At 50.2% G+C, this 14,414-nt stretch overlaps 1 protein-coding gene across 2 annotated transcripts; it reads right to left on the reverse strand.

Annotated features, from left to right (window-relative positions):
* Window positions 1-290: 290 nt before the first annotated feature.
* LOC130456225 (uncharacterized) lies at window positions 291-14,103 on the reverse strand. 2 transcript variants are annotated; one of them, XM_056809896.1, is made up of 2 exons: window positions 12,293-14,103; window positions 291-11,709 (listed from the first exon to the last, which is right to left on the reverse strand). In XM_056809896.1, exon 2 carries the CDS (start codon window positions 8,878-8,880, stop codon window positions 7,885-7,887), a length of 996 nt encoding a protein of 331 aa, XP_056665874.1. In that variant the 5' UTR covers window positions 8,881-11,709; window positions 12,293-14,103; the 3' UTR covers window positions 291-7,884. Both variants share the same exon structure in this region, with proteins under 2 accessions (XP_056665874.1, XP_056665875.1).
* Window positions 14,104-14,414: the final 311 nt, after the last annotated feature.

Below are 14,414 nucleotides of genomic sequence, written 5' to 3' on the forward strand. Positions count from 1 at the left end.
CAAAGAGGAGAGTCATATGGCTAGAAGGAGGGAAAGGAGAATGAAAGGGAGAGAAAAGGGAAGTGTTGGAGGGAGAAGAGGGCCAGCCGAGGGAGAAAGTTGGAGCGGGCGGGGGAGTTTGGCGAGGGGGAAAACGTGTCAGGAAGGCATGCGAGGTTGCCCGCCACCTGGGCACTCGCTAAGGGCCAGCAAGTTTCTCCCTTTGGTCCTGCCTTTCCCCGGGTGGAAGTGGGGTGTTGCTATCTGGGGCCAGCAGCCACCCCCGGCTTGTGGTCCCTCCCACACACGCCCCTCTGCAGCTCAGGAAGTTGGAATCCTCCACTGGGCCTTTCACTGACCTGTCCGTCGTCCAATCACAATCTTTGCTTGGCCGTTGCTGGGTGGGTGGTTCCTTTCAGTTTCTCTGGGTTTTCCTGGGAGAAAAGTTGAACTGCTTTTGCTCCAACTTCCGAGGTAAACCTTTCAGCCCCTTGGAAAAGGACCCTGTCTTTTTTTTCACTATCGGTCTTTTGTGAGCTCTGAGCCTCGGCGCTTCCTGTGCTGCTTTTCTTGAGCGGCAGGCACTCGATTTTGTTGACTTGAACCCTTTCATGGCTTTTGCCCTAATGTCTGCCTGATCCCTTTGGTAAGTGAGGTTGGAAGACCCTTTTGTGTTCTGGAGAATGTCTCTGGATCGACTCGTGTTTGCTCCGCTGAGCAAACTCCTGGGTGAAGGCGGAGGTCCTTTGTTGTTTCAAGCAAGCCTGTCCATTGCGAGGCTCTTTCCCGCATTTCCCCTGTCCAAGGAGAAGCCAGGGATTTCTTTCCTTTGGCTGATCCTGGATGTGCGATTGCTGTTGCCCTCCAAGAGTGTAAATGCAGTGCCAGAGTCCTCCGTAGACGCTCCAGGAAAAAGGGAAGTGGAAAAACAGGTTGAGAGGCGTGAATAAAAAAAGAGATAGACCTGGGAAAGAAGATAAGGAGGGGAGGGGAGAAGAGAGGGGGGATGCAGAGGGAAGGAAGGAAGGGAAAGGGAGGGGAGTGGGTGTGGCAAGGAAAGAGGGGATTGTATGAGAGAGTAGGTAATGGAAAAGTCAGGAAAGTGGGGGCGGGGGGAAGAGTCTCAGGGGAGGATGGAGTTGGGGAAAAGCGGGAAAGGTGAAGAGGCCAGGGGAAGAGTCAGGGGATGGCAAGAGGACGGAGCAAGGAGAGGGAGGGGACAGGAGGACAGGAGGGGAGAAAGAGGAGACAATGAGAAAGGGATGGAGAAGGGAGAGGGAGAAAAAATCATGGAAAGATATTAAAGTGAGAGAGAGAGAGAGACAGACAGAGAGAGAGAGAGAGAGAGAGAGCGCACCAGCTGGGAGGAGAAGACTAGAGGTAAAAAGAAACCTAGACCAGATATCCAGTAAGTAAATGGTAAATGAGGTGTAGGGGGAGGGGAGAACCCAGGAAAGGCGGGGATAGAAGTGGAGAAGAGAGTGGGGATGAAAATTGGGAAGGGTAGAGAAGGAAGAAGTAGAGAGGGGGAAGGAGGAGAGAAATATGCCTAGAGAGAGAATGGAGGGAAAGGGAATGAGTGGGAGAGAAAGGGGAAGGGGGAGGGGGTGGGAGAAGAGGGAAAACCTGATGGGGAAGGTATTTGAAGTTTCCCTCATTCTGGGCTCTGGGTCCATGGGGAGAGCAAAAGAGAAGGAGACAGAGACTAGAAGTAAGGTAGAGAGGGGATAGAGAGGAAGAGGAAGACACAAAAAGAAGGAAAGAGCAATAGAGGGAGCGGGAAGAGGAGTGGATAGAAGGAAAAAGAATCAGAGAGAAAAGAGGGTGAGATCCAGAGAGAAGCACCCAGAGGCAAAGTAAAATAAAGGGAGAATCACACAAGAGACAGACAGCGACTGGGAGAGAGACTGGGCCTGAGATGTCTAAAAATGGAGACGGAGGATAGACACAGAGAGAGAGAGGACAAGTGACACAGTGGAAGAAAGAGAAGAAACAGAAAGAAACAGATACAGAGAGAGCTCGAGCCTGGAATGTGCCAGATAGACACAGAGATGGAGAGACTGAGGAGACAGAGTCTGTAAAGCAAGAGAGACATACAACCAAAAAAGTGAACCACAGAGGGAGACATAGATATGGGAGAGAGAGGGGGGCAGTGAGAGAGAAGGAGCTAGAGAATGACAGAGAAGAAAAGGGAATAACTGGGAAGGGAGAGACAGAGTGTGGGGAAAGAAAGATATAGAGAGGCAAGAAGATAGTGAACAACAGAGAGGAAAGGGTGGTGTGTGTGGCGGGGCAAGAGGGCAAAGGACTGGCAGACCGAGGTTGGCGTAGATTGACAGTGAAAAAGAGTAGGGGAGAGAGGGATTGAGGAAGAGGATAGAGACTGAGATAGCCAGAGAGGACACAGAGACACCCTGAGACAAATTTAGAGGGAATGAGAGAGATGACAGCGAAAGGGAGAGAGAAAGGGCAGGAGCAAAGGAAGTAAAGAGAGTGACAGAGAGGCTGATGAGGAGTCCAGGAGAACAAGAGAGAAAAGGGGTAGGGGCTTGAGAAAGGGGGAAGGACAGACAAGGGAGAAATGGAGAGGACAGATAGAAAGTAGAAGAAGAGAGACCTAGTGGACATACAGAGTAGGAAAAGAGGAAGGGGGTGGGGTGGGGTGGGGACCAGGGTAGAGAAGATTCCAAAGTAGTCAGAGAGGGAATGACAGAATCAAAGAGAGACAAAAGAAAGAAGAGCAAGGGGATGAAAGTGAGAAAGGGAAAGAGACAGTAAGAAGTACTGGGGGCAAATAAGGACAGAGAACAAAGGAGGAGAGGTAGAGAGAGGAAAAGGACAGACAAATAAGGGAAGGAGAGAAAAGAGAGGAGGAAGTATGTGGGATGAGACTGTGCATTAATCCCCCACATCTATTGATCAGTATTAGCAATTTTCTGTGGAGAAGAACCTCCTCTCCCCTCAGTTATAATAGCAGTTATAGTAGATAGCAATATAGGCTTTTTCCTATTCTCAAAGATGCCTAAAGAGCCTCCCCACCCCCAGTCATTTTGGGAGGGGTTCTGTAGCCTATGCCCGGGCATCACAAGGGCAACATATTTGATTGCTGTACACAAGATTCAAATTCCTGGGGCTTTGATTATTTCACTTTGCTTTGATTTCAGAAACTTGCTTTGCAAGGATAAAAGGGAGGGGAAGGAATATAGACTTCAGGTAAGAACGAAAAACTCAAAAAAACCCCAAAACACCCTGATACCCAAAGGGCAAATTTCAGCAACATGTGTGTGTGTGTGTGTGTGTGTGTGTGTGTCTGTGCGTGGGAGTGCGCGTGTATACACGCACATGAAAAGATTTGATTTTACCAGTCAGGAACACCCATTTTTTCTTTGCAATGAATTTCCAGGCTCTTCTGGGTTTCAGTACTCCCTGAAAATGCTTCAACTAATTGGCAGTTCTTCCAATTCCTACCGGAAAAGGGTAAACAATTTTGCAGGCAGCTTAACTTTCCACTTTCTTGATTAAGCATGGCTGCTCAGTGACATGGAAGAGAGTCAACACTAGCCTAATTCGGGATGGTGGTAATAATATCTTTGTTACTTTCATTGCAAGCAAACATGAGGTTTTTTTAGAATCCTGTTTGTATAGAGTACCTGTTTTGGTAACACTCCTGTGGAGCGGAATGGGGGTGGGGGGGAAATGGGCTCATCTCCCCAGGAATCATTCTAATGAGCACATGGGAGATTTGAGGCTGGCAGAATTGATATAGCTTTATTCAGAGGCTGGGTGGGGGTGCATGGAGTGAGGGAACACTACAGGGAGGGGAGCCAGATGAAGGGAGAGAGAAGGGGGTGATGGTTGGGGGTAGGGGGGAGAGAGGAAGGGAGGCTCCAGAGTCTGAGAGGGCAGAGAGGTACCCAGATTTACTCAGATTTTATGGAGATCCATCAAAGTGCCCCATGTCCATTTTCCCATCATGGAGTATCTTTTCAACCCTCCATTCTCTATCCTCCTTAATCTTTCTCAACTCTTTCAAGCTTATAGGAGTTACTCATTAGGTTTGTAGTTTGTAGGGCTGTGGAAGGATTTTTGCAGCATTATATAACAGTTCTTGGGTTTTAGTAATCATGTATTTTAACTTTTCTAACGGGTAAGTTTTGAGGCTTCTCTCATAGGAATTAGGACACCAAACCTCTTCCCATGGGAACCAGGAGGGGAGGGGGGCTCTTTTGCCACATTTGAGAAGACTATCAAAGGCCTATACTAAGAGGTGGGTGGGTGGGGGGGTTTCTTCTACTCTTCAAAAGGAGAAATATTGATCTCTCTTAGTGGAGGGCTCCGAACCACATTTTTTCTACAGGAAGTTACTAATAGGAGCATGCTGGGACAATTTCATCTCACACAAATCCCATGGAGAAAAATAAGGAGAGGGGGAAGAAAATGAGAGAAAGTAAAAGAGGGGAATGGGAGTGCGAGGGGACAATAAAAAAGAGACAGAGGAAAAAAAAGATAACACTGGGGGAAGGAGGAGGACAGAAGGGAGGGAACAAAGGGAAAGAAGAGAAAGGGAGCTGGAGAAGAGTGGGTTTAGCAGTAAAAGAAGAGAGGCGGTGGTGAGAGTAGGAAAAAGAAAGGAACTGGAAAGGAAGATGAAAGAAAAGTTAGGAAAGGTGTGTGTGTGGGTGAGTCAGGAGAGGATGGAGTTGGAGAAAAAGAGGGAAAGGTGTCGAAGCCGGGGGAAGAGTCAGGGGAAGACTAGAGGGCTGAAGACCCCTAGACTGGCTACGGAGTAGGAAAAGTATAAGCGTGTGGAGGGGGAGGGAGGACCAGAGAAAGAGGGGTGGGGCGTAGAAAAGGCGAAGAGGAAGGGGTAAAGAGGAGAGAAATAGGACTGGAGGGAGAGCAAAGGGGAAGGGGGAGGGAGGGAGAGAGTTAGAGCGGGCGGGGGAGGTTGGCCAGGGGGAAAACGTGTGAGGAAGGTATTCGAGGTTGCCCGCAACCTGGGCATTCGCCAATTGTCAGCAAGTTTTCGTTTTGGGTGCTTGGTTTCCCCGGGTGGAGGTGGGCTGTTGGGTTTCTGGGACCTGCGGCCAGGCCGTGAGGGGTCCTCCCTGTCAGGTGTCCCTCCCCCTCCCAGCCGCTCCCCCCGACCCTGGCCCATTGGAATTGTCCGCGCTGTGGAAGTGACTTGACGGTTGTCCAACCAGAATCTGGGAGTTGCTAGGTGGGCGGTTCTTGTTAGTCTCTCCGTGTTTTCCTGGGAGAAAATGGAACTCCCCCGGCTCCAACTTGGGAGGTAAATCTTGCTGCCCCTTGAGAAATGACTGTCTTTCCACCATCAATCTTCTGTGAGCCTCAGCGCCCTGGGTGGTTCTTTTCCTGAGCATTAAATTGCCCAAGGTTTTTTGGACTTGAACCCCTTAAGGACTTTTGTCCTGATTTCTCCCTGATCCCCTTTGTAAATGAGGCGTGAAGACCCCTTTCTGCTCCGGAGGACATCTCTGGGTGAAGTGGTGTTTGCCCCGGGGAGCAAACTATCCTGGGTGAAGGCGGTGGTATCAGCAGCGGGCCAATGCTGGTTCAGGGCTCCCTGTACCTCGGGGGTCTTTTTTCAGCATTTCCCCCATCCAAGGAGTGAGTAGCCAGGAATTTCTTTGCTCTCACTGTAGATCCCGGATGTGCGGTTGTTGCTGCCCTCTCAGAGTGTATATCGCGTACAGGATTCCTCCTTGGAGTCTCTTGTGACCTGGGAAGTGGGAAAACGGGTTGAGAGGGGTGAATAAAAAAAGAGAGAGAGAGCTGGGAAAGAAGGTAAGGAGGGGAGGGGAGAAGAGAGAGGTGATGCAGAGGGAAAGAAGGGAAAGGGTGGGGAGTGGGTGTGGCAATGAAAGAGGGAGGAGAGGAGCAAGAGAAAGAGGGGGGCATAGAAAAGGAGAAGAGAGAGGGGATGACAGTTGCGAAGGACAGACTAGAAAGAGGTCGAGAGAGGGGCAAAGAGGAGAGTCATATGGCTAGAAGGAGGGAAAGGAGAATGAAAGGGAGAGAAAAGGGAAGTGTTGGAGGGAGAAGAGGGCCAGCCGAGGGAGAAAGTTGGAGCGGGCGGGGGAGTTTGGCGAGGGGGAAAACGTGTCAGGAAGGCATGCGAGGTTGCCCGCCACCTGGGCACTCGCTAAGGGCCAGCAAGTTTCTCCCTTTGGTCCTGCCTTTCCCCGGGTGGAAGTGGGGTGTTGCTATCTGGGGCCAGCAGCCACCCCCGGCTTGTGGTCCCTCCCACACACGCCCCTCTGCAGCTCAGGAAGTTGGAATCCTCCACTGGGCCGTTCACTGACCTGTCCGTCGTCCAATCACAATCTTTGCTTGGCCGTTGCTGGGTGGGTGGTTCCTTTCAGTTTCTCTGGGTTTTCCTGGGAGAAAAGTTGAACTGCTTTTGCTCCAACTTCCGAGGTAAACCTTTCAGCCCCTTGGAAAAGGACCCTGTCTTTTTTTTCACTATCGGTCTTTTGTGAGCTCTGAGCCTCGGCGCTTCCTGTGCTGCTTTTCTTGAGCGGCAGGCACTCGATTTTGTTGACTTGAACCCTTTCATGGCTTTTGCCCTAATGTCTGCCTGATCCCTTTGGTAAGTGAGGTTGGAAGACCCTTTTGTGTTCTGGAGAATGTCTCTGGATCGACTCGTGTTTGCTCCGCTGAGCAAACTCCTGGGTGAAGGCGGAGGTCCTTTGTTGTTTCAAGCAAGCCTGTCCATTGCGAGGCTCTTTCCCGCATTTCCCCTGTCCAAGGAGAAGCCAGGGATTTCTTTCCTTTGGCTGATCCTGGATGTGCGATTGCTGTTGCCCTCCAAGAGTGTAAATGCAGTGCCAGAGTCCTCCGTAGACGCTCCAGGAAAAAGGGAAGTGGAAAAACAGGTTGAGAGGCGTGAATAAAAAAAGAGATAGACCTGGGAAAGAAGATAAGGAGGGGAGGGGAGAAGAGAGGGGGGATGCAGAGGGAAGGAAGGAAGGGAAAGGGAGGGGAGTGGGTGTGGCAAGGAAAGAGGGGATTGTATGAGAGAGTAGGTAATGGAAAAGTCAGGAAAGTGGGGGCGGGGGGAAGAGTCTCAGGGGAGGATGGAGTTGGGGAAAAGCGGGAAAGGTGAAGAGGCCAGGGGAAGAGTCAGGGGATGGCAAGAGGACGGAGCAAGGAGAGGGAGGGGACAGGAGGACAGGAGGGGAGAAAGAGGAGACAATGAGAAAGGGATGGAGAAGGGAGAGGGAGAAAAAATCATGGAAAGATATTGAAGTGAGAGAGAGAGAGAGAGAGAGAGAGAGAGAGAGAGAGAGAGAGAGAGAGAGAGAGAGAGAGCGCACCAGCTGGGAGGAGAAGACTAGAGGTAAAAAGAAACCTAGACCAGATATCCAGTAAGTAAATGGTAAATGAGGTGTAGGGGGAGGGGAGAACCCAGGAAAGGCGGGGATAGAAGTGGAGAAGAGAGTGGGGATGAAAATTGGGAAGGGTAGAGAAGGAAGAAGTAGAGAGGGGGAAGGAGGAGAGAAATATGCCTAGAGAGAGAATGGAGGGAAAGGGAATGAGTGGGAGAGAAAGGGGAAGGGGGAGGGGGTGGGAGAAGAGGGAAAACCTGATGGGGAAGGTATTTGAAGTTTCCCTCATTCTGGGCTCTGGGTCCATGGGGAGAGCAAAAGAGAAGGAGACAGAGACTAGAAGTAAGGTAGAGAGGGGATAGAGAGGAAGAGGAAGACACAAAAAGAAGGAAAGAGCAATAGAGGGAGCGGGAAGAGGAGTGGATAGAAGGAAAAAGAATCAGAGAGAAAAGAGGGTGAGATCCAGAGAGAAGCACCCAGAGGCAAAGTAAAATAAAGGGAGAATCACAGAAGAGACAGACAGCGACTGGGAGAGAGACTGGGCCTGAGATGTCTAAAAATGGAGACGGAGGATAGACACAGAGAGAGAGAGGACAAGTGACACAGTGGAAGAAAGAGAAGAAACAGAAAGAAACAGATACAGAGAGAGCTCGAATGGGAACCTGGAATGTGCCAGATAGACACAGAGATGGAGAGACTGAGGAGACAGAGTCTGTAAAGCAAGAGAGACATACAACCAAAAAAGTGAACCACAGAGGGAGACATAGATATGGGAGAGAGAGGGGGGCAGTGAGAGAGAAGGAGCTAGAGAATGACAGAGAAGAAAAGGGAATAACTGGGAAGGGAGAGACAGAGTGTGGGGAAAGAAAGATATAGAGAGGCAAGAAGATAGTGAACAACAGAGAGGAAAGGGTGGTGTGTGGGGGGGGGCAAGAGGGCAAAGGACTGGCAGACCGAGGTTGGCGTAGATTGACAGTGAAAAAGAGTAGGGGAGAGAGGGATTGAGGAAGAGGATAGAGACTGAGATAGCCAGAGAGGACACAGAGACACCCTGAGACAAATTTAGAGGGAATGAGAGAGATGACAGCGAAAGGGAGAGAGAAAGGGCAGGAGCAAAGGAAGTAAAGAGAGTGACAGAGAGGCTGATGAGGAGTCCAGGAGAACAAGAGAGAAAAGGGGTAGGGGCTTGAGAAAGGGGGAAGGACAGACAAGGGAGAAATGGAGAGGACAGATAGAAAGTAGAAGAAGAGAGACCTAGTGGACATACAGAGTAGGAAAAGAGGAAGGGGGTGGGGTGGGGTGGGGACCAGGGTAGAGAAGATTCCAAAGTAGTCAGAGAGGGAATGACAGAATCAAAGAGAGACAAAAGAAAGAAGAGCAAGGGGATGAAAGTGAGAAAGGGAAAGAGACAGTAAGAAGTACTGGGGGCAAATAAGGACAGAGAACAAAGGAGGAGAGGTAGAGAGAGGAAAAGGACAGACAAATAAGGGAAGGAGAGAAAAGAGAGGAGGAAGTATGTGGGATGAGACTGTGCATTAATCCCCCACATCTATTGATCAGTATTAGCAATTTTCTGTGGAGAAGAACCTCCTCTCCCCTCAGTTATAATAGCAGTTATAGTAGATAGCAATATAGGCTTTTTCCTATTCTCAAAGATGCCTAAAGAGCCTCCCCACCCCCAGTCATTTTGGGAGGGGTTCTGTAGCCTATGCCCGGGCATCACAAGGGCAACATATTTGATTGCTGTACACAAGATTCAAATTCCTGGGGCTTTGATTATTTCACTTTGCTTTGATTTCAGAAACTTGCTTTGCAAGGATAAAAGGGAGGGGAAGGAATATAGACTTCAGGTAAGAACGAAAAACTCAAAAAAACCCCAAAACACCCTGATACCCAAAGGGCAAATTTCAGCAACATGTGTGTGTGTGTGTGTGTGTGTGTGTGTCTGTGCGTGGGAGTGCGCGTGTATACACGCACATGAAAAGATTTGATTTTACCAGTCAGGAACACCCATTTTTTCTTTGCAATGAATTTCCAGGCTCTTCTGGGTTTCAGTACTCCCTGAAAATGCTTCAACTAATTGGCAGTTCTTCCAATTCCTACCGGAAAAGGGTAAACAATTTTGCAGGCAGCTTAACTTTCCACTTTCTTGATTAAGCATGGCTGCTCAGTGACATGGAAGAGAGTCAACACTAGCCTAATTCGGGATGGTGGTAATAATATCTTTGTTACTTTCATTGCAAGCAAACATGAGGTTTTTTTAGAATCCTGTTTGTATAGAGTACCTGTTTTGGTAACACTCCTGTGGAGCGGAATGGGGGTGGGGGGGAAATGGGCTCATCTCCCCAGGAATCATTCTAATGAGCACATGGGAGATTTGAGGCTGGCAGAATTGATATAGCTTTATTCAGAGGCTGGGTGGGGGTGCATGGAGTGAGGGAACACTACAGGGAGGGGAGCCAGATGAAGGGAGAGAGAAGGGGGTGATGGTTGGGGGTAGGGGGGAGAGAGGAAGGGAGGCTCCAGAGTCTGAGAGGGCAGAGAGGTACCCAGATTTACTCAGATTTTATGGAGATCCATCAAAGTGCCCCATGTCCATTTTCCCATCATGGAGTATCTTTTCAACCCTCCATTCTCTATCCTCCTTAATCTTTCTCAACTCTTTCAAGCTTATAGGAGTTACTCATTAGGTTTGTAGTTTGTAGGGCTGTGGAAGGATTTTTGCAGCATTATATAACAGTTCTTGGGTTTTAGTAATCATGTATTTTAACTTTTCTAACGGGTAAGTTTTGAGGCTTCTCTCATAGGAATTAGGACACCAAACCTCTTCCCATGGGAACCAGGAGGGGAGGGGGGCTCTTTTGCCACATTTGAGAAGACTATCAAAGGCCTATACTAAGAGGTGGGTGGGTGGGGGGGTTTCTTCTACTCTTCAAAAGGAGAAATATTGATCTCTCTTAGTGGAGGGCTCCGAACCACATTTTTTCTACAGGAAGTTACTAATAGGAGCATGCTGGGACAATTTCATCTCACACAAATCCCATGGAGAAAAATAAGGAGAGGGGGAAGAAAATGAGAGAAAGTAAAAGAGGGGAATGGGAGTGCGAGGGGACAATAAAAAAGAGACAGAGGAAAAAAAAGATAACACTGGGGGAAGGAGGAGGACAGAAGGGAGGGAACAAAGGGAAAGAAGAGAAAGGGAGCTGGAGAAGAGTGGGTTTAGCAGTAAAAGAAGAGAGGCGGTGGTGAGAGTAGGAAAAAGAAAGGAACTGGAAAGGAAGATGAAAGAAAAGTTAGGAAAGGTGTGTGTGTGGGTGAGTCAGGAGAGGATGGAGTTGGAGAAAAAGAGGGAAAGGTGTCGAAGCCGGGGGAAGAGTCAGGGGAAGACTAGAGGGCTGAAGACCCCTAGACTGGCTACGGAGTAGGAAAAGTATAAGCGTGTGGAGGGGGAGGGAGGACCAGAGAAAGAGGGGTGGGGCGTAGAAAAGGCGAAGAGGAAGGGGTAAAGAGGAGAGAAATAGGACTGGAGGGAGAGCAAAGGGGAAGGGGGAGGGAGGGAGAGAGTTAGAGCGGGCGGGGGAGGTTGGCCAGGGGGAAAACGTGTGAGGAAGGTATTCGAGGTTGCCCGCAACCTGGGCATTCGCCAATTGTCAGCAAGTTTTCGTTTTGGGTGCTTGGTTTCCCCGGGTGGAGGTGGGCTGTTGGGTTTCTGGGACCTGCGGCCAGGCCGTGAGGGGTCCTCCCTGTCAGGTGTCCCTCCCCCTCCCAGCCGCTCCCCCCGACCCTGGCCCATTGGAATTGTCCGCGCTGTGGAAGTGACTTGACGGTTGTCCAACCAGAATCTGGGAGTTGCTAGGTGGGCGGTTCTTGTTAGTCTCTCCGTGTTTTCCTGGGAGAAAATGGAACTCCCCCGGCTCCAACTTGGGAGGTAAATCTTGCTGCCCCTTGAGAAATGACTGTCTTTCCACCATCAATCTTCTGTGAGCCTCAGCGCCCTGGGTGGTTCTTTTCCTGAGCATTAAATTGCCCAAGGTTTTTTGGACTTGAACCCCTTAAGGACTTTTGTCCTGATTTCTCCCTGATCCCCTTTGTAAATGAGGCGTGAAGACCCCTTTCTGCTCCGGAGGACATCTCTGGGTGAAGTGGTGTTTGCCCCGGGGAGCAAACTATCCTGGGTGAAGGCGGTGGTATCAGCAGCGGGCCAATGCTGGTTCAGGGCTCCCTGTACCTCGGGGGTCTTTTTTCAGCATTTCCCCCATCCAAGGAGTGAGTAGCCAGGAATTTCTTTGCTCTCACTGTAGATCCCGGATGTGCGGTTGTTGCTGCCCTCTCAGAGTGTATATCGCGTACAGGATTCCTCCTTGGAGTCTCTTGTGACCTGGGAAGTGGGAAAACGGGTTGAGAGGGGTGAATAAAAAAAGAGAGAGAGAGCTGGGAAAGAAGGTAAGGAGGGGAGGGGAGAAGAGAGAGGTGATGCAGAGGGAAAGAAGGGAAAGGGTGGGGAGTGGGTGTGGCAATGAAAGAGGGAGGAGAGGAGCAAGAGAAAGAGGGGGGCATAGAAAAGGAGAAGAGAGAGGGGATGACAGTTGCGAAGGACAGACTAGAAAGAGGTCGAGAGAGGGGCAAAGAGGAGAGTCATATGGCTAGAAGGAGGGAAAGGAGAATGAAAGGGAGAGAAAAGGGAAGTGTTGGAGGGAGAAGAGGGCCAGCCGAGGGAGAAAGTTGGAGCGGGCGGGGGAGTTTGGCGAGGGGGAAAACGTGTCAGGAAGGCATGCGAGGTTGCCCGCCACCTGGGCACTCGCTAAGGGCCAGCAAGTTTCTCCCTTTGGTCCTGCCTTTCCCCGGGTGGAAGTGGGGTGTTGCTATCTGGGGCCAGCAGCCACCCCCGGCTTGTGGTCCCTCCCACACACGCCCCTCTGCAGCTCAGGAAGTTGGAATCCTCCACTGGGCCTTTCACTGACCTGTCCGTCGTCCAATCACAATCTTTGCTTGGCCGTTGCTGGGTGGGTGGTTCCTTTCAGTTTCTCTGGGTTTTCCTGGGAGAAAAGTTGAACTGCTTTTGCTCCAACTTCCGAGGTAAACCTTTCAGCCCCTTGGAAAAGGACCCTGTCTTTTTTTTCACTATCGGTCTTTTGTGAGCTCTGAGCCTCGGCGCTTCCTGTGCTGCTTTTCTTGAGCGGCAGGCACTCGATTTTGTTGACTTGAACCCTTTCATGGCTTTTGCCCTAATGTCTGCCTGATCCCTTTGGTAAGTGAGGTTGGAAGACCCTTTTGTGTTCTGGAGAATGTCTCTGGATCGACTCGTGTTTGCTCCGCTGAGCAAACTCCTGGGTGAAGGCGGAGGTCCTTTGTTGTTTCAAGCAAGCCTGTCCATTGCGAGGCTCTTTCCCGCATTTCCCCTGTCCAAGGAGAAGCCAGGGATTTCTTTCCTTTGGCTGATCCTGGATGTGCGATTGCTGTTGCCCTCCAAGAGTGTAAATGCAGTGCCAGAGTCCTCCGTAGACGCTCCAGGAAAAAGGGAAGTGGAAAAACAGGTTGAGAGGCGTGAATAAAAAAAGAGATAGACCTGGGAAAGAAGATAAGGAGGGGAGGGGAGAAGAGAGGGGGGATGCAGAGGGAAGGAAGGAAGGGAAAGGGAGGGGAGTGGGTGTGGCAAGGAAAGAGGGGATTGTATGAGAGAGTAGGTAATGGAAAAGTCAGGAAAGTGGGGGCGGGGGGAAGAGTCTCAGGGGAGGATGGAGTTGGGGAAAAGCGGGAAAGGTGAAGAGGCCAGGGGAAGAGTCAGGGGATGGCAAGAGGACGGAGCAAGGAGAGGGAGGGGACAGGAGGACAGGAGGGGAGAAAGAGGAGACAATGAGAAAGGGATGGAGAAGGGAGAGGGAGAAAAAATCATGGAAAGATATTAAAGTGAGAGAGAGAGAGAGACAGACAGAGAGAGAGAGAGAGAGAGAGAGCGCACCAGCTGGGAGGAGAAGACTAGAGGTAAAAAGAAACCTAGACCAGATATCCAGTAAGTAAATGGTAAATGAGGTGTAGGGGGAGGGGAGAACCCAGGAAAGGCGGGGATAGAAGTGGAGAAGAGAGTGGGGATGAAAATTGGGAAGGGTAGAGAAGGAAGAAGTAGAGAGGGGGAAGGAGGAGAGAAATATGCCTAGAGAGAGAATGGAGGGAAAGGGAATGAGTGGGAGAGAAAGGGGAAGGGGGAGGGGGTGGGAGAAGAGGGAAAACCTGATGGGGAAGGTATTTGAAGTTTCCCTCATTCTGGGCTCTGGGTCCATGGGGAGAGCAAAAGAGAAGGAGACAGAGACTAGAAGTAAGGTAGAGAGGGGATAGAGAGGAAGAGGAAGACACAAAAAGAAGGAAAGAGCAATAGAGGGAGCGGGAAGAGGAGTGGATAGAAGGAAAAAGAATCAGAGAGAAAAGAGGGTGAGATCCAGAGAGAAGCACCCAGAGGCAAAGTAAAATAAAGGGAGAATCACACAAGAGACAGACAGCGACTGGGAGAGAGACTGGGCCTGAGATGTCTAAAAATGGAGACGGAGGATAGACACAGAGAGAGAGAGGACAAGTGACACAGTGGAAGAAAGAGAAGAAACAGGAAGAAACAGATGCAGAGAGAGCTAGAGCCTGGAATGTGCCAGATAGACACAGAGATGGAGAGACTGAGGAGACAGAGTCTGTAAAGCAAGAGAGACATACAACCAAAAAAGTGAACCACAGAGGGAGACATAGATATGGGAGAGAGAGGGGGGCAGTGAGAGAGAAGGAGCTAGAGAATGACAGAGAAGGAAAGGGAATAACTGGGAAGGGAGAGACAGAGTGTGGGGAAAGAAAGATATAGAGAGGCAAGAAGATAGTGAACAACAGAGAGGAAAGGGTGGTGTGGGGGGGGGGGCAAGAGGGCAAAGGACTGGCAGACGGAGGTTGGCGTAGATTGACAGTGAAAAAGAGTAGGGGAGAGAGGGATTGAGGAAGAGGATAGAGACTGAGATAGCCAGAGAGGACACAGAGACACCCTGAGACAAATTTAGAGGGAATGAGAGAGATGACAGCGAAAGGGAGAGAGAAAGGGCAGGAGCAAAG

The sequence above is a fragment of the Monodelphis domestica genome, chromosome Y (genome assembly GCF_027887165.1).
Source record: "Monodelphis domestica isolate mMonDom1 chromosome Y, mMonDom1.pri, whole genome shotgun sequence".
NCBI lineage: Eukaryota > Metazoa > Chordata > Mammalia > Didelphimorphia > Didelphidae > Monodelphis > Monodelphis domestica.

What these genes read in the sequence shown, in the direction of transcription:
- LOC130456225 (XM_056809896.1), bottom strand. Translation starts at nt 8,880, where the DNA reads ATGTGGGGGATTAATGCACAGTCTCATCCCACATACTTCCTCCTCTCT.